Genomic DNA, 20,975 nt, shown 5'->3' on the forward strand with positions numbered 1-20,975 from the left:
CAAATCGCTCATTTTAATTAATTTTAATTTAAAAGAAAACTATTTTAATTTAATTTATTTAATCTATTGTGAAATGATATGAGAATAGCAAGAAACAGGAAAAATTTTAAATACCAAAAATAACGTAATGAAGAAAATTTTCATTTATTAAATAAGTCATTCTGAAGAGTAGAATTCAGTACAGCATTCATACAACATAAATAGTTCATTTAATCGACTGTTACATAATTCTAAATTAATGCAGTTATTTTGAAATATTTAAAAAAAAAAAACATTAACAGATAATGTCATTTTTTTTGCAATAAATACATTGTTTTGTACACACTACTCAGTCACTTATTGTTAGCTTAATAGAAAAGAAAAACAGCAAATTTGAACAAGAGTAAAAATAGAAAACAATAAAAATTCTTTTACAAAACAAAAATATTGTTTGAAAAAATTGTGTCATTAATAACAGTCTTAACTAGAAGTTTTCAAAAGAAAAAAAAAAGAATTTAAAACTTAAAGACGTAAATTAGGATTAGTGTAACGGACGTATTTTAAGAGAGGATCATTCTCTTCGCAAACCCACGATTTCTTATGATGACAAGCAACATCGTGCCAATTAACACCGTCATTATAGAATTGATTGAGAACAGCGAGACAATTTTCTGGTGCTCCTCCTTGAATTGCTTCGCGATTATCTGGTTGAGGTCGTCCAATTCTGCAAAGTGAAAAAAATGCAAAAAATTATAATCCAATTTTTGTTTTGGTCTCTTTTTTTATTATCTCAAAATTATAATTAATGAATATTATTTTTGATTCGTTTTTTTTAATAGTATTAATTCAATTTACCACTCGACGATAATTAATTTTCTTTTAAAAAAAGATTTTGTATCTTTATTTCTTTCGTGTAAAAAATTAAAACTTACCCTCCATTTTCAGACCAATCGTTTTGATTACGGATGTTGGATGGTGCCAATTTTTGAAGTTCAGCAGTCCAGAACCAGCCGTTAATGTTGGATGGAAGAAGATCGGGTCTGTCGCAACCCTTGAAGTCACAAAGACGACCGGAAGTCCAGATGTACTTAACGTTATCTGGAAAAAAAAGAAGATTTCACGTAAATATTTTTTGACTTGAAAATTTCAATTTTATTTTTTTACTTTTTTCTCCTATTTCAAATAATAATTTCAATGAAAAACTCACTGTCAACAATATGTTTCTTGATGAATTCATTCTCGTTGGAAGTTTCCAATGAAACGAGGTCCATGCATCGTTGTCTGCAGAAATTTCTAGCCGAAAGCCAGTCAAATTCTTGGCCCTGTGTTCGCGGATCAGCCCATGAGAAGTAATAACCCTTCGAATGGTATCTCGCGTGAATGTTTCCTATAAAATTAATTAAAATTATTAGCGAAATTAATTAATACTACCAAGAATATTATTAATATTAATATTTTATTTCTTATTAATATTTTAATATTGAAATAATTTCAGATTCAAAATTTTAATAAATTCAATTAATAACTAATTTACTAATTAATTATAATGATTTATTGTTTTAAAATTGTTTAATAAAATATCTCAAAAGAATTCAATTATTTCTTAAGATTTGATAAAATTCTTCGCAAAAATTCAATTATTTTGAAAAATTTTAATTAAAGTCTTAGCGAAGTTTTCATTGTTTTTAATAATAAAATTGTCCTTAAGAATTTAATTATTCTGAAGTATTTTAATAAAATCCTTTGCGGAAATTCAATTATTTTGGAAAAATTTTGATAAAATTATTTATGAGAATTGAATTATTTTCATAATTAATGAAATTCTTGTCAAAAATTTCAATTTAAAAAATTTCAGTAAAGTTCTTTATAAGTAAAAAATTTAATGAAATACTTTCAAAAAATGTAATTTTTTTCCTAGATAATAAAATTCTTTACAAGAATTTGATTATTTTGAAAAATTTTAATTGAATTCTTCAGCAAAATTTCAATTATTTTCATAATTTATAAAATTTTCCATAGGAATTTAATTATTTTAACGAATTTTAACAAAATTCTTCACAGAAATTCAATTACATATTGAACAATTTTGATATAATTATTTATGAGAATTGAATTAATTTCATAATTAATCAAATTCTTTATAAGAAAAATAAAAATAAAATCTTTATAAGAAAAAAAATCTAATGAAATACTTTGAAAAAATTTAATTATTTTCCTGAATAATAAAATTCTTCGTAGAAATTCAATTACTTTGAAACATTTTGGATGAAATTGTTTATGAGAATTGAATTATTTTCATAATTAATCAAATTCATTATTTTAAAGAATTTTAATAAAATTTTACGCAAAAACTTTATTATTATGAAGAATTTCAGTAAAGATCTGTATAAGAAAAAATTTTATGAAATACTTTGAGAAAATTAAATTTTTTTCCTAAATAATAAAATTTTCTGCAGAAATTCAATTATTTGGAAAAATTTTGATAAAATTCTTTATAAGAATTCACTTATTTTTAATACAATTTTAACAAAATTTCTTAGCAAGATTTCAATTATTTTCATAATTAATAACAAGAATTCAATTATTTAAAAAAAATATTAATTATTAATTATAATATTCTTCGCAGAAATTCAATTATTTTCCAAAATTTTGATAAACCTCTTTATAAGAATTGAAATATTTTTAATACTATTTTAATTAAATTTCTTGTCAAAATTAACTTATTTTCAAATATTTTTAACTTTTCCTAATAAATTTAATTATTTTGAAACATTTAAATAAATTTCTTTATAAGAATTCAATTATTTCAGATTGAAATCAAAATTATAAAAGAAATATTTTTAAATGAAAACAATTTGGTTTCATTAATTTTTGATAGTTTTTAATCATCAAAGCATTAAATTAAAATGTCATTAATTTTAAAATTGAAAACATTAAAAAGAAAAATTATCAAAAAATTAAGAAACAAAAAGCAAACGAAAAAAACTAAAATCAATCTTCGAACGTTACCAGAATACAACGATTATTAATATCTATAAAAAAAGAATAAAATTAATTGTAGAATTAGAAATTTAATAGAATTTTTTTAATAATTTAATTTTTTAAGTAACTGCAAATAAAGAAATTTTAAATTTATATACTATGGAATTTTAAGTAATTAAAATCAATAACATCGGTGAATTTTTTCTTTCAAAATGAAGATGAAAAGCGGTCTTCTTTTATCTAAACAAAACTTTCACTTTCAACTGAATAAAAATAATTATTATAATGGATCGATTTTAAACCGCAAGTGCTTCGAATGCCATAAGGGTTTAGAAACATCACGACAACGACGCGCGAAAGCAATTTAGCTTTTACTTTTTTTTAAATTCAATACAGATCTAAATTATTATCAGAGAACTTTTTTTTACCCCGTATATTTACTTTCTAATTCTTTCATAATATATACTACTCCAATAATCATCACTTAATATTACGCACCATTAACATTGCGCAATTAAAAAATATTTTTTTATTTCTCTATCTATAATGAAGAATTTTGTCTCTATTATTATACATTCTATTTAATTTTTATTCTATATTATTATATACTCTATTTAATATTAGTCCATAATTATTCTTAGATAGAAAATAATAATATTATTAGTCTTTATTTTTTAATAGAAAAGAATAAGTTAGAAATAATATGATTAAAATAACAAGAGAATTACATATTTTCTAGATAAAATTAATTTTATGTATAAAAAGAGCCATTGTCGTGACTCTCATTATTCGTGAAAGTTTATTCATAATAATTTATTGCCATTTCCTGTGTAATGAAAATGAATTGAATTTTGCAGGTGTGCACGATTGAGAATGGAGCGTCTTTTTTTATTGCTTAACGATAAAAATTGAATATTATGAGAATTGATTTTAAATAGCGATTTTAAATTATTGAATAAAAAAATGGGCAAATAAATTTGCGTTGAATTGACAAACGTAAAAATTCATTTATTCAATAAGTATAAAGTGAAATTCGATTATTAATCCAAAGAACCTCGGACTGACCTACAGAGAGACGAAGACGACGAACAGTCGTGACCTAGACATTGATTCTCAATGTTAACGATGGCTTTCCCAAATGCTAACGAAGAAAGTTCATTACGAAATGCACAGTGTGTACACGCCTGGAATTTCGTGTATAAACATCGACTCTTCATTTGCATTTCTTTTTTTACTCGAAATCCTTATTTTACTCTTTGCTTTTTCGTTTCACATACTTCCGGAATTTTTTTCTCACGAATTTTTGAAAACCAAACATTTTTTTGTATTTGATTCTTTCATATTTTTTCAATTCTATTTATACTATCTATTAACATTATTTTTATCTTTTTTATTATTTATTTCTCTTAATTCTTTTTTTTTCAAATCCCATTTTCGGTTTAATTAAAATTTGTTACATTCTCATTACGGGGAAATATTATTTTACATAAAATTTAGATATTCTATTCGATTCAATTAAATTAAAGAAATGAAAATAAATAATATATTCTTGGTTACAGTAATTTTTCTTTTTCACAGATCCACACTTTTATTGGACATTTGGAAGGCATTTTTTAATCAACGTGGCTTGGACGTTTAAAATAACCCGCTTTTTCAATTTTTCAATAAACATTTTCGACTGGAGCTTGTGACAAATTTAAGAAAGTGTCACCTACTTTACATGTGGCAAGGGAAGACAACGAAGTCGCCGAAGAGGAGATTACCAATTCAAATTTAGGTAGGTATCATCGAAATTCGTCATCACACTTTCTATGACCGTTTACCAATGGGCTTGGCCACGCATAATTATTAATCAGACAAATGAAGTCAGTTTCTCTAAATTTGAATGTAAATGACGACGATAACACCGCAGGTCAATAATTTATTGACACTGGTTTAGAAAAATTCCTCTTCCTAGATGAATAATTTAAGAAAAAAAAGAAATCTTTCCGGAATTTTTCACAAAAGTGAATATTTAAATTTTGTATAAATTTATTTTTTATTTTTAAAGTGGAATCTTTCAGTTAAAATTGAATTAATATTTAAAAAAATTAAAGTTCAATAGTTCAATTCAATTGAAAGTATAAAATAATTACGAATTAAAATTAAAATTAAAATTAAATTAAATATGAAAATAATGCAAAGAAATTTAAATTATTGCAGTTTGAAGATTTTAAATAGGAAATAAAATTCAATATTTAAATTTTGTATACAAATTTACTTTTTTAATTTCAAAAATGAAATCTTTCAGTTAAAATTGAATTAATATTAAAAAATTAAAGTTCAAGTAAATTGAAAGTATAAAACAATTACGAATTAAAATTTTAATTAATAATTAAAAATTAAATTAAATATGAGTGAAAAAAGATATAAAAATAATGCAAAGAAATTATTATTGGAGTTTGAAGATAGGAAATAAAATTCAATAATTAAATGTTGTATAAAAATTTACTTTTTTATTTTCAAAATGAAATCTTTCAGTTAAAATTCAATTAATATTAAGAAGAAATTAAAGTCCAACTCAATTGAAAGTATAAAATAATTACGAATTAAATTTCAAATTTAATTAAAATTAAAATTAAAATTGAATTAAATATGAAAATAATGCAAAGAAATTTTAATTATTGGTGTTTGAAGATTTTAAATAGGAAATAAAATTCAATACAATTTAAGTTTTGTATACAAATTTACATTTTTAATTTCCAAAGTGAAATCTTTCAGTTAAAATTGAATTAATATTAAAAAATTAAAGTTCAAGTAAATTGAAAGTATAAAACAATTACGAATTAAAATTTTAATTAATAATTAATAATTAAATCAAATATGAGTGAAAAAAGATATGAAAATAAGGCAAAGAAATTATAATTATTGGAGTTTAAAGATAGGAAATAAAATTCAATAATTAAATGTTGTATACAAATTTACTTTTTTATTTTCAAAATGAAATCTTTCAGTTAAAATTGAATTAATATTAAAAAATTAAAGTTCGAGTAAATTGATAGTATAAAATACGAATTAAAATTTTAATTAATAATTAGAAATTAAATTAAATATGAAAATAATGCAAATAAATGAGAATTATTAGAGTTTCAAGATTTTAAATAAGAAATAAAGTTCAATATTTTTAAATTTCTGTGAAAATAATAAAGGAAATTCTTACTTTGAGCACAAAGTGCAGGCACAGGTGGCTCTAAAATTCTTCCACTTGGTTGAGGTTGAGATTGAGGTTGAAATTGTGCCGAAGAAAGAGCGATTATCGCTCCAAGAACTAAAAACCGCAACATTGTTTTCTTGTTTCTGTAAAGAATATAAAATTGTTTTTTATTTTATTATTTTATTTTATTAACACAATAGCAAGTGAATTATTTCCGCAATTTGATTTATAAACACAATTAATTAAAAATATAGTAATAATAATTAGAAACTAAAAGAAATTATAATTATTAGAATTAAAAATTTTTGATTAATTTATTGATATTCTTATAAATTATTTTATAAATTATTTTATTTATCATATTATCAAATTTATTAAATTTTTCAAATAATAATAAAGGATATGTTATTAAATAAACAATAACAATGATTTATTAAAAATATAAATAAAAAGAAATATAAAATAATATAATTTTTGATTTTGAAGCAATAGTCCGAAAATTTATTATACAAATCAAATAAATTTTTTTTCTGTGTAGTTTAAAAGTTTCTTCTTTTTTGTGAGATAAATTTATCAAATAACGAAAAAAACCTGGGCTTAGATGACTATAAAATACTTGAATAAAGTTCCGGGCATGCCACTTTCTTTTAAACCGGTTTCGCGGTCCTAACGCTTTGTACCGATGAAACGAAACGTGACTGAGTTACTTAAAAAAACAAGAAGCTTTTAAAGGTGTTTTAATTATTCCCTTCGAGAAAACTTCTTCAAACACTAAATTTACTTGTTCCTTTACTTTCTACAATTTTGCTTCAATAATTTTTCTGACATGTAATTAAATTTCCTTTAATTTCTTTTATTTTTTTTTTAATTTCAAAATTTATTTTTTTTTCATTAAATTTAAAATTAATAGGAATTTGTACATCCATCTTTTTTTATAATTTTCTTTATCAATTTTTGTAAATTTGATTTCAAATTACTTGAATTAAAATAAATTAATAAAATGAAATAAAAATGAAATAAAAATAAAATAAATAAAATATAAAATAAAAATATATAAAAAAAAGTAAAATGTAAAATAAACAAAATATAAAATAAATGAAAAATAAAATAAAGAAATAATAAATAAAAAAATAAATAACAAATAAAAAAATTATTAATAAATTTAGTGAAAATTAAAATCAGAAACAAATAAAAATACTTTATTAAGCAACGTGCTTGTAAATTAAAAATTTTGAAATAAAATAATATATTAAAAAACTTGGTTATAAATAAAAGTTTTCAAATTAAAATAAGCAAGCGTGCTTACAAAATAAAATTTTTATTTAAATTAAACATAAAACACTGTCTCAAAAAATCTCAGAATTGTACGAAAAAAAATTCTTTTCTATTTTTAATATCATCACTTAAATAATCACCACCTAAAAATATAAAAAAAACTATTTTTTTTTGTAATTTCACGAAAATATTTTGGGAAAAAACAAGAGAGCACATTTATCAGAAAGAAACACTGAAGAAAGAAAAAGTTTTTTTTTGAGAGGTGTCTCGATGCTTACCTAACTACGATCTCAGGTGAACTGCAACGCTTTCTAAGGAACACCCTTATTTATACACGAGGAAGACACCATTAATAACACATGACTTTTACACTCGCAGAAATTTTCAAAGTCAATGCGGGAATCAGTTGAAATATTGTGCTTTAACATTCATTTGTAATTTAAATATTTTTTTTTATTTTTTTTTTTTTGATTGATCGGTCAAATATTTTCTAGGATCATTAAATACTGAAAGATGATTATGAACTTTTTTTTTAAAAGTATTTAACAATAACTGGGTCAAGTTTGATTCGTTCTCAAGACATGATCAATTTATTATTCGTAAATCATAAGGAAGCGAGAAGAATCTTTTGGAAATGGCTCCTTTCTTTTAAAGTGGAGTAAATTTTGACCTGGTATTTGCATATATAGTTCAAAAAAAAAGTTTCGATGCAATAGACAATATTTTGTTATAGTTACGACTTACGAAATTTGAATAATTTTCAGAATTTTATTTGAAATGAAAATTTTAATGAATTCTTATTTTTTTCAGATGGACGACAATTCAATGGAATGGAAATTAATAGCTGAAGAGGTAATTTTTTTTTATTACTAGAAAAGGAAAAAAATATTTAACAATACAGACCAGTGGAAACGTCTTTTCCTATAAATTCCGGATATGAGGAAATTAATTTTTTATTACTAAAAAGTCACACCAAAAATGTGTGTTAAGAACTCGTGATTAGTAATACTTTCTCAGCTATTCATTTCGGCTGAAATAAGAAGCAATAATAGTTCTCATCGTACACAAGTTTTTTTTTATTTGATGCACAAATGTTTTCCCACGTGGGTTTCGATTGTTGCACAAGAAAGATACACAACCACCGGAGGATTACTTACTTTTATCGAAAGTAAAATACACAATATGCACTTTAATCAATAGAATCTTTAATCTTTAATCAATAGAATTTTTTTTAAAAAATAATAATTTTTTTATGTAATTTAAAAAGAAAAGAAGAAGAGAAATGGAAAATATTTTTTAACTAGTAATTTATTTCTATAAACTCTTTAATCTACAACAATTTTTCAACCACAATTTTCAAGTATTTTCTTTCAAAACAATATTCTATTTTGATTAATTTATTCTATCGGCGAATTGGTACTTACAAGAATAATAATTTATTCTGACCAAATAAAAATATCTTTCCTTAAGATTTAAAACTGATACGGAACATTTTTCTGCTACTTTCACTGTAATAATTTATACAAATTTATTGTAATCAAATCTATTTATATTTCTAATAGTTCTCAAAAAAGGGGAGAAAAAAATCGTAGAAAATTCGTGGAAATAGAAAATTAGTCACATATTTGTAATTATCACTATTTTAAATTGAAAATGAATAAAAATAAAATTTTCTGTTAATATTTCAAAAATATTTTGAAAATTTCTAAAATATTGTTTTCTGAAAAAAATGTCTATTTCAAAATAAAAGTTCTGCAAAAAAAGAGATTGTTTTGAAATGAAATATTATAATCTCTTCTCTCTTCTTTTTTTGTTGCCTTCTTTTGACGAAACATTATGGAAACATCATTTTAATAATTGAGACCGAATGAGATAATTTGCAGCAAGTCACCTTGAAGGGAAAAAAAAAACTTTTTCCTTTTTTAATTTTAAAAGATCCTTGAATTTAAAAAATGAATAGTCGGGGAAAAAAAGTATAACCATACACCTTGGCTTAGAAATAGCGCTTAATTTCCAAATATTGGTTTTAGAAACCCAAGTTTACCTGTTTCTATCTATAAACTCTGAATATACAAAAGACAAACTTTCGCTGTATAAGATTTGTGAAAAGCCAGAAATGTAAATTTATTTTAAAATCTCCATTACAAATGAACGCAGAAATTTATTTTCCAAAAGATTCAAAGAAAATTTAAGTTTTCCAGGCACGTAAATTATTATTAGAAAGAAAATAATTTGCCGCATAAACTTTAAATAGCAAAAATTTAACTACAAAGTAATTGAAAATAAAATCTCAAGTACTTACACAATTAGTAATAATTAAATTACAATTTTATTATGATTCTAAAGTTCTAAAGCTTTAAATGAGTGAAAATTTATTTCTTCTTCAAATTAAATTTTTGTCTTCAATAATTTTGAACAGCTACAGGCCAGGGAAATCAGGGAAAAGTCAGGGAAAGTATAATTGGTCAGGAAAAAGTAAGGGAATTTTATTAAAAGTACTGGGAAAAATTAAATTTTTAGAATTCTTAAGAAAATTCTGAATTTTTAGTGTCTTTTTAATGCAATTTATCTTGATAAATAACAAATTTCTTCACAAAGATTCAATTATTTTTAGGAATTTTAAAAAAATTCTTTGCAAAATTCAATTATTTTCATAAATAACAATATTCATTACAAGAATTGAATTATTTTCAAAAGTTATAAAATTCTTCGAAGAAATTCAATTTTTTTTTACAAATTTTAACGAATATCTCGTCAAGAAGTGAATTATCTTTATAAATAGCATAATTTTTCGCCAAAAATTCGATTATTTTCAAAAATTTAAATAAAATTCTTTGCAAAATTTCAATTATTTTCAAGTTTTTCGTAATTCAATGATTTTCAATATTTACTACTTTCATAAAATTTATCAAAAGATTTAATAATTGAAAAACATTTTTTATTCAATTCTACGAAAACATTCAATTATTTTCATAAATAATAAAATTTCATTTAGGAATTAAATTATTTTCACGGCAGGATTTTAAATATTTTTTTAATACAATTTAAAATAAATTCCTCGAAAAATGCAATTATTTTTTATTAAAACTTGACGAAATAATTCAAATTTAAGAAACATTCAATTATTCAATAAAATAATAGAATTCGTTGTAATTATTCAATTATTTTCATAAATAACTTTCAATTTGTCGCTGGAAATAATTATTTATTTTCAAAAATTTTTAATGCATAGGAATTAAATTAAACTATTGTCAAAAATGTTAATAAACTTCTTGTAAAAATTTCAATTATTTAAACATAATTAAATAAAATTCTTCGCATGAATTCAATTTTATTCATAAATTATTATTCAAATTCTTAGCATGGATTTTTAGAAATAATTGAATTTTGAAAAGATTTTAAATTCAAATCTTTGGAAATCTAAATTTTTCGTACTTTTAGCTAATAATTGATTTAAAGAAGAATTTTAGTTCGAAATTCTAGAAAATAATAATTGAATTCAAATGATAAAAATAATTTCGAAGAAATTCTTTAAATTTTTTTTTTAACTTTTTTTAGTTTTTTAAAAAATTTTTTTTTAGTTTCTTTAATAATTTTAAATGAGTATTTTAAAAGCATTTGAATTTTATGAAGAAGAATTTTATTAAAATTGTATTGAAAATAATTGAATTCCTGCGAAGAATTTTACTATTCATAAAAATAATTGAATTGTTCCGAAGAATTTATTAAAATTTTAGAAAATAAATGAATTTTATGTTAATATTTGAAAGTTTAAATTCTTTCGATGAATTCTATTAAAATTATTTTGAAAAGAATTGAATTTCTGCAAAGGATTTTACTATTTATAAAAATAATTGATATATTGCGAATAATTTTACCATATTTATAAAAATAATTGAAATGTTTTGAAGAATTTATTACAATTTTAAGAAATAATTAAATTGTTATGAAGAATTTTATAGAAATATTTAAAAATAATTGAATTTTTTCAATTTTTTTTACGAATATATTTAAAAATTGCATTGAAAGTAATTTAATTTTTATATAGAATTTTTTAAAAATATTTTTGAGCATAATTGAATTATTTTTAGAAAATTTTTAATTCTTGTTGAAATTCAATTTTTGAAAATAATTAAATTCTTTCGTGTAATTTTATTTGAATTGAATTAAAAATAATTTTAATTCCTGCAAAGAATTTTTGTATAATTTATAAAAATAGTTGAATTGTTTTGAAGAATTTATTAAAATTTTAGGAAATAATTGAAATTTATGGAAATATTTAAAAATATTTGAATTCATTCGAGGAATTCAATTAAAATTGTTTTAAAAATAATTGAATTTCTGCAAAGATTTTTACTATTTTTAAAATTAATTGAATTCTTGCGAAGAATTTTACTGTTTATAAAAATAATTGAATTATTTCGAAGGATTTATTAAAATTGTAGAAAATAATTGAATTTTTTCGAAATGTGTTAAAATTTTCTTGAAAAATTGAATTCTTACGCGGAAAACTGCAATAAAAATTTAATAATTTAATAATAAAAATTAAAAATTTTAAATTGTTTAAATTTAAAAAATTTGAAATCACAGATGCCAACCTTACCGATAAAATAGTTGAATTATTCATCGAGAGAGGGCATAATATTCACGTTTTCTGAGCATGAGCAGAATCTAGCAGAAAACTTTTTTTTGTAAATAAATTTCCAAAGCAAATATATTATAATAAATATATAATAGTGAATTTATTTCATTGATTATTTTTGCTTTCAATAAATGGTGATAATTTATTGTTAGTGCATATTGATTGTCACAGTGATGTGTCTCTGAATAATTTAACAAAAAGTATAAAACTGAAAGATACAAATTGTTTGCAAAAATTGACAGTTTTTCGATTTATTTTCGTATAAGGAACATGTCCGCCCTCCGGTTGGCGTCCTCATTCATCTTTTGTTTACGAGATGTTTTTTTTAATAATTAAATTAAAGCAAATTATTGCTTGAAAATTATTTTCATTTTATGTATGCTAAGTAGAATTCATTTGTTATTTATTTGCGAAAAATAATGACAAATCAAAAATTATGCCGGCTTTGTGCCGACACAAAAGAGAATTTTATTGGAATTTACGACGCTGAGGGTCAAAAATTAGCAATCGATGCTAAAATTAATAAGTGTCTTCAAATTCAGGTAAATTTTTGGAAATATGGAAATATTTTATTTTTCTTTGCAATCTTCTCATTGCTCCGATTTCTTTTTATTTTGAGAACGCAGTATCAATTTTTAGTAAAATGGGAATTCTTTATTCAAATTTAAAAAATATGGATTGATATTTTGTCAGAATTAGATTGATATTTAATTATATTTCTTTTTTTAGTTTCAAATTCGTTTTAGTTTAGTTGGAGTAGATATTTACAAACGAAAATATGCGAAGCTAAAATAAAAAAAAAACTATTTTCGGTCTATGATAGAAAAAAATCTAGGAATTATTTAAATAGCCGAAGAACTCTTTTAACTGTTTATCTTATTGCTAAATGACCAAATGACCTTTTGCCAATTTTTTAATTAAATGCACCTCAATAATGATCATTTGCGATTATTAAATAATTTCTCTGTGATGCAACTCACGAGTTTCTGAGTGACTTGTCAGTAATTTTCCTTTGAAAAATATGTCACTTTTAATATTCTCAATTCAACTGAATGATAACAAATTTTTACAATTATCAGTATTTCACTTTTTTAGAACTTAAATATGAAAAATTTTTGGGGAATTTTTAAACGTATTTTTTAAAATTACTTTTCCTCTTTCATTTTTAATATTACTACTTTTTCTTTTTTAATCTTCCTTTTACTTTTTTAATGAAAAGTAATTTTTTTCTTTTCAGGTTTTAATGAACGATGACTTACCGTTGACGGTATGCATCGATTGTTGTGTACAACTGAATTTGTGCAGTGAATTTTATGAGAAAACAAATAAAGCTCAAATATCTCTTCGGCAATTGTTGATGAATGTAAAAACAGATGTTCATGTGATCGAGGGAAATATTGAATATATCGATAAATCATTGGTGGATCCCCTAAAGCCGGAACAAAACGAGAGAATTGTCGAATTTCCTCCAAATCATAATTATATCACAAATACTGTTATTGATAATAATTCCGACAATATTGATCCTTCGATTGATATTAGCAATAGTGTGGAAATTGGCAGTACAGTGGAAATTAATAATATCTACTTTTCCGATGGAAATTTAGACACAAAATTGAAATTCGAATCTGAAATTACAGTGAACGAAAGTAGAAATAGAAAATGTAAGGTCTCTTCGAAGAAAAGTGCGACGAAACAGAAAAGAAAAATGAAAAAAAGAAATCAAAAAATGGACGAGCAGGAATTGGAAGCAACTTCTGATTTGGAGGACGAACTTAATGGGCTCGATTCGAAATCAAGTACAAAAATTCCCGATAATTATATGACAGGTGAGAAAATAAGATTCTAAGGTGAAATATTTTTATTTATTTCATTCGATTGTTTTCTTTTACTCATAGCAATGTAAACACTCTTTCTTGTATTATTTGACGGAAATACGCTTTCATACTAATTGATCAAAAGATTAAAAGAATTATTACATTATCAAAAATTTTAAATTTAAATTAAATTTAAATAATTTTAAATTACTTTCAAAAGTAATAAATTTCTTCGCAAAAATTCAATTATGTTAAAAAATTTGAAAAAATTTCAATTATTTTTAGAAATAATAAAATTCTTCTCCAAAATTCAATTATTTTCAAAAAAATTTTAATAAAATTCTTGGCAAACATTTAATTATTTTTATAAAATAATAAAAATTTCACAGAAATTCAATTATTTACAAATTTTCTATAAATTTCTTCGCAATAATTCAATTATTTTCATAAATAATAAAATTTTTACAGGGATTTAATTATTTTCGTAAATAATAAAATGCTTTTTAGGAATTCAATTATCTCATTGCAGAATTTCAATTATTTTTACTACAATTTTAATCAAATATCTTGAAAAATGTAATTATTTTAAAAAATTTTATTTAAGTTCGTCGAAAGAATTCAATTATTTAAAAATTTGTTGATAACATTATTTATGAGATTTGAATTTTAAGAAACATTCAATTATCCAATAAATTATTTTTTTGCATTACAAATTATTGCAAAAATTTAATTATGTTCAAAAATAATAAAATTCTTCTCAGGGATTCAATTGTTTTCACAAATAATAAAACTTTTCGCTGAATTTCAATTATTTTTAATACAATTTTAAACAAATTTCCTGAAAAATGTAATTATTTTTTTTAATTTTGTTAAAATTTGTCGAGAGAATTCACTTATTTAAAAGTTTATTTGATAAAATTCTTTACGAGCATTAAATTTTAAAAAACATTCAATTAATAAATATTTATTTTTGTATTTAAATAATTGAATTCTAGTAGAATTTTCTAATAAAAATTGATTTTAAAATGAATTTTAGTTAAAATTTTAGATAATAATTCAATATTAAGATCATTTTAGGATAAATTTAAAAAAAAATTGAATTTAGAATAGGTTTAATTTAAAAAAAAAATTTCTACAATTCAATGATTTTCAGTATCTACTATTTTAATAAATTTTTCTAAAAGAATTCAATTATTTAAAATAAATTTAATTGTTTTCATAAATAACAAAAATTTCGCAGGAATTCAATTTTTTACAAATTTTTTTATTAATTTCACCGGAATTCAATTATTATCACATATAATGAAACTCATCGCAGAATTTCAATTATTTTTAATACAATTTTAATCGAATTCGTCAAAAATATAAATATTCTTAAAAATTTTATTAAAATTCGTCAAAAGAATTCAATTATTTAAAAATTTGTTGATAAAATTGTTTGTGAGAATTGAATTTTAAGAAACATTCAATTATTCAATAAATTATTTTCTTCCATTTTATTTGTATTTAAATAATTGAATTCCAGTAGAATTTTTTAATAAAAATGGATTTAAAAATGAATTTCAGTTAAAATTTTAGATAATAATTGAATATTAAAAGCAATATAGCGTGAATTTTTAGAAATAATTTAATTTTTGAAATTAATTTTTCTGAAAAAGTTTAATTGAATTTTTTTTTATATTAGGTATTTGAAGTTTTTATTTTCTAATGTTATATTTAATTAAAGAATTTACGAATAATTGAAATTCGTAAAATTGAATATTGTAAACAAATGGATATGAAAATTGTCAAAGAACTTTTTCGAAAATTAGTTGCTTTATCAAAGAAGAATTTTAATTAAAAATTCTTAAAAATTAAAATTATGAAAAAATTAAAATTAATATGATGAAAATAATTTTGAAGAAGTACAATATTCTTCGACTCGGAGCGATCGATTTCTTCATGTTTTATACTTATGGAAAATTTAATTTGTAGTTTTAAGTAGATGAAATGTTCTCTTATTTGACTCGGACTGATTAAATTTTTGTCAGAAATTAGTCCGTAATTGGCCCGTAATTTTTCATTTTTTGTCTGTAATGTCCGTATATTTTTAAATACTTTCACTGGTTTGAGCCGAGAATGATTGGATTTTAATTTAATTTTATATTTTACTTTATTTTATAAACTTTTGTTTTATTTTATGAATTAATTTGATTTTTATGGTTTTAAAAGTAATGGATTTTTAAAGGAACGGAATCTGATATGGAGATGATAGGAGCAAGAGTCGAAGATCCTGATGCACCTGGTCGAAAAAGAGGGAAAGGATTAGACAGGTATCCATGGTTGTGTACAGATTGCAATGACAAGTTGCCGAGTTTAGAAGCATTGCAAACGCATCACATAGTTGTTCACAATCAACAGGCGAAGTACATGTGTGTTCAATGCTGTAAAGTATACGAAAAATATTATGGATTTTTAACGCACGTCAAAAGGCATAGAACCAAATCAAAATATAAGTAAGTTGCAAAAAAAAGTGTTTCAAATATTCGTAACTAATCATAATAATTAAAGAATTGAAATATTATTTTAATTTTTTATGTAATTAATAAATGAAAATATTATTTTAATTCTATTATCATTATTTTATAATATATATAATAAATTATTATTCTTTATGATGTTTTAATTTTAATTTCGTAACATTTTTTTTAATTTTTCCCGAAAGTGATATTAAATATTCGCATTATTTTCCTTCTTAGCTGTGACGATTGCGGGAAATCATTTGTTCATAAAAAAGTATTAGAGTCTCATAAATCAATTCATAGTCAGGATCGTCCGCACGTTTGTGCCACATGTGGAAAAAGTTTTAGGCAACAAAGCGCATTATATATTCACAGTCGTTGTCATTTGCCGGAAAGTATGAAAAATCGTTATGAATGTGATCAATGCGATAAAAGGTAATTTAATAAAATTTACAACAGTTTTTCTTTGTTTTATCGTATATTATAATTAGTTCATGTCTTTTAATTTTTAACACATTAAATAATTTTCTATTACTGAAATATTAATTGTATAATTAATTTTATAATGTTTTATTTTATAATATAATATAAAATTTATTTTATAATGTAATATTTATATGTTTAATTTATAATGATTTGAATAATTTATAATTGTATAACTTTAATCGCAATAGATTTTCCACTAAACCGAATTTAGTGACGCACAAAAGAATTCATTCGGGAGTGAGAAACTTCACTTGTGACCAATGTGGAAAAAGTTTTATTCAAAAAGGAAATTTGGAGGCTCATTTTCTAACGCATTCCGCCGATAAGCCGTACACTTGTAGTTTGTGTCCTAAAGCGTAAGTTTGCGATTTTTAATTTTCAAAGTATTTCCTTTTTTTAATTTAATTTGAAATTTCTATTTAAAGTGTTTATTTAAAATGGATATTTAAAATTTCTAATTAAAATGTTTATTTGAAATTTCTATTTAAAATGTCTATTTGAAATTTATATTTAAAATGTCTATTTTAAATTTCAGTTTCAAGACTCCTTTACAGTTGAAGAAGCATGAGACGGTTCACACTGGCGCTAAGCCTCATCAGTGCGCAGTTTGTGGTCGAACTTTTCGTGAAAAGGGAACATTACGAGAACATCATCGAATTCACACGGGAGCAATGCCATTCACCTGTGAATTTTGCGGCAAAAGTTTTCGTTTCAAGGGAATTTTAACAGTGAGATTTTTTATTAAAATAAATTAAAATATATAATTAATACGAAATTCATATTAATCACGATTAATTTGCGAAAAAAGGAAATTAAATGGAATTCTTTTTAATTAAAAGCTTCTTTTGTAATTTTTTATTTATTTTATTTATAAAGTAAAAGTTCCTTTTGTATAAGTACGAAAGTTAAATTAGTCTGAATTATTTAGTAAATATTAGCAATAATTCGGATAATTAAAATAAATAATAATTGCAATAATTAAAATTAACTTCTTCTGGGTCATTTATTCATTTACATTCTAAATCGTTTGACTGTTAGAGTTACGAATATAAATTTAAATAGTTAATATAATGAGATCTATTTACTATTTTTAAATTATAATTTTTTTCTAGACGCATAGGCGACAACATACAGGTGAACGACCCTACAGTTGTCTAGAATGTCAGCATCACTTTACTAATTGGCCAAATTACAATAAGCACATGAAACGTAGACATGGAATTAATACGTCTCATACAAAACATCTTCAACCTTCTCAACAACAACAGCAGCAGCAACAAGAACAGCAACAAATTCAATCAACTCAAATCACTCCCGAGGATCCACTCGCACTTACTCAATCAACCAACACAACTGTCCAAGTAAGAATTTTACTGTGATAAAAATTATTAAATAGAATTAATTTCCTGACATTAATTTCCCGATTATTAATAACTACTTTAATAAGTTATTAATAACTAGAAAATAGTTATAATAGCTCGTGGAATTTCTTCTTATTCTGTAAATTAAATGATTTTATATTTTCAAGAATAAACATCAATTTTTGAATGATTACAGATTTAAAATTAAAAGAATTCACTTAATTAAGTACATAATATTAAATATTCTTGTTTATTATTATTCGAAAATTTTAATAAAATTTGTTTCAAGAATTTCATTATTCTCATGAATAATAATATTCTTTAGAGTAATTCAAATTTATTTTTACTACAATTTTAATAAAATTTCTCGAAAGAATACAATTATTTTTGAAAATATGAATTATTAATTAATTATTTTCAAAATTTTTAATAAAATTCCTTCAAAAAATTCAATTATTTTCAAAAATTCATATAAAACTCTTCGAAACAATTCAATTATTTTTATGAATTGTAAAATCCTCGGCAAAAATTCAATTATTTTTATAAATAAGAAAATTCCTCACAAGAATTAAAATATTTCCATGAGTAATAAAATTCTTTAAAGGAATTCAATTATTTTCATAAATATTAAAATGTTTCGAAGAAATTCAATTATTTTCGACAATTTTGAAGAAATTCTTTTAAAAAAATAATTATTTTCAAAATTTTTAATAAAATTCCTTCAAAAAATTCAATTATTTTCAAAAATTCAAATAAAATGTTTCGGAGATATTCAATTATTTTCAATACAATTTTAATAAAATTTCTCGACAGAATACTAATTATTTAGATTCAAATATTTTCCACAATTTTGATGAAATTTTTTTAAATAAATAATTATTTTCAAAATTTTTAATAAAATTTCTCCAAAAAATTTAATTTTCAAAAATTCCGCTAAAATTCTTCGAAACAATTCAATTATTTTTATAAATTGTGAAATCCTCCGCAAAAATTCAATTATTTTCATAAATAATTAAATGTTTCGGAGAAATTCAATTATTTTCAATACAATTTTAATAAAATTTCTTGGAAAAAATTCAATTATATTCAAGATAATTTTAATACCCTAACAAGTACAATTATTTTAAAAAATTGTAATAAAATTGTTCTAAACAAATCAATTGTTCTCAAAAGTTTTTAATAAAAATCTTTGTAAATTTCTAGTATTTTCAAAATTTTCAATTAAAATTACTTTTAAAAATTACATTATTTTTACGAAATTTAATGAAATTCTTCAAAAAAATATAATTATTTACAAATAACTCTAATGCAATTGTTTAAAAGAATTTAGTTTTCTATGAATAATTTTAATATAATTATATTAAAATTATTAATAGAAAACTAAATTCTAAACAGGAAAATCGTTAATTACAATTAATAATAAACACGATTATTTTAATAACTTAAAAGAAAATCTTCATAAAATTCAATTACTTTCAAAGTTTTCAGTAAAAATTATTTAAAAAAACTCCATTATTTTAAAGAAAATTGAAATAAATTCTTAAAAACAATTAAATTATTTTAAAGAATTTTAATAAAAATCTTGCTAAGAATTAAATTATTTTGAATACAATAATTTTAATTACATTTCCTCGAAAGAATTCAATTATTCAAAAAAATGTTGATAAAATTCTTGAGATGAATTAAATTATTTTCAAATTTTTTTATAAATACTTTACAAGAATTCAATGATTTTTAGTACGAGTTGTTGCATTGGAGCGCTCATTTAATTACTTATGAAAATAATTGAGTTCTTGAATAAAATTTTATTAAAACTTTTTTAAATAACTGAATTCCTGTAAAAAATGTATTCAATTAAAATTGTATTTAAAATAATTGAATTCAATGATTTTCAGTACATTAATTTAAAAATTTTAATCATTTTAAAAGAAAAATGTATATTTAAAAAATTAGGAAACAAGAAAAGCAAACAGCAATTGCTATTTGCTTTTTTTGTTTCCTAATTTTTTTTCTTTTTTTTGGTAATTTGTTCGCAGTTTGAAGTTAACCAATAAAAAAACTAACAAAAATAAAGATATTTGAGTAAGCGATTTTAATAATTCTTAATTAAGTAAATTAATTTTATTTCCTTTCAGGTGATTCAGACCGTGCCCCATTCATCGGTCTCGCAACCAATAGTCGTTCAGACAATTCCAACCACTGCCGTTCAGAGTTTTCAACCGGAAGTCTCTGGTATCGTTCAGGAAGCTGTATTTCGAGATAGGAATACAACATATTTGAATGCTGTGCCAACAACATTGCAAACTTTTCTCACTCCGAATATACCGTATAATTTTTACAATATTTCGAACGTCACTGAAACTGACTTGATTCAGCACAGGTAAAGGTTAAGCGCCAAGTGAAAGGAGAAGATGTTATATGTAAGTTATCTAAAATGTCCATAATTAGTAACTTGTTTATTTTATTTTTCCTTTTTTTTCTTCTCATCGTTAATGAAGACACGATGACTATTTCTAGAACTCTTTTTTTATACGTAATATTTTGCCTACATATACTTATTAACTTCAAGTTTATATTGAAGATTATAAAAGTTCTAAAGACTGTATATGAGCTATCAGATCCAAAATTTCGTAAAATTGAAAAATATTTATACATCATAGTTAAAATTTTTATATTAATAATTATTATTAACAGCAACAATAATTATTATCATCGATAATATTATTATTACAACTTTGA

General features: G+C 21.9%; 2 protein-coding genes across 4 annotated transcripts; one reads left to right on the plus strand and one right to left on the minus strand.

The window, feature by feature from the left end:
- Positions 1–120: 120 nt before the first annotated feature.
- Positions 121–7,850, minus strand: LOC122510326. The gene is made up of 5 exons (XM_043624884.1): positions 7,708–7,850; positions 6,161–6,297; positions 1,187–1,366; positions 912–1,077; positions 121–703 (listed from the first exon to the last, which is right to left on the minus strand). Exons 2-5 carry the CDS (start codon positions 6,282–6,284, stop codon positions 502–504), a joined length of 672 nt encoding a protein of 223 aa, XP_043480819.1. The 5' UTR covers positions 6,285–6,297; positions 7,708–7,850; the 3' UTR covers positions 121–501.
- Positions 963–20,687, plus strand: LOC122510325 (zinc finger protein 300-like). Of its 3 annotated transcripts, XM_043624883.1 has the most exons (10): positions 963–1,100; positions 4,540–4,738; positions 8,240–8,281; positions 13,309–13,900; positions 16,116–16,383; positions 16,627–16,824; positions 17,064–17,231; positions 17,411–17,603; positions 17,988–18,236; positions 20,372–20,687. In XM_043624883.1, exons 3-10 carry the CDS (start codon positions 8,240–8,242, stop codon positions 20,618–20,620), a joined length of 1,959 nt encoding a protein of 652 aa, XP_043480818.1. In that variant the 5' UTR covers positions 963–1,100; positions 4,540–4,738; the 3' UTR covers positions 20,621–20,687. The 3 variants fall into 3 exon arrangements, with proteins under 3 accessions (XP_043480818.1, XP_043480817.1, XP_043480816.1); XM_043624882.1 differs by lacking the exon at positions 963–1,100 and having other exon boundaries at positions 4,489–4,738; XM_043624881.1 differs by lacking the exons at positions 963–1,100; positions 4,540–4,738; positions 8,240–8,281 and adding an exon at positions 12,167–12,613.
- Positions 20,688–20,975: the final 288 nt, after the last annotated feature.

This window comes from Leptopilina heterotoma, unplaced genomic scaffold (genome assembly GCF_015476425.1).
Source record: "Leptopilina heterotoma isolate Lh14 unplaced genomic scaffold, ASM1547642v1 Lhet_68, whole genome shotgun sequence".
Lineage (NCBI taxonomy): Eukaryota > Metazoa > Arthropoda > Insecta > Hymenoptera > Figitidae > Leptopilina > Leptopilina heterotoma.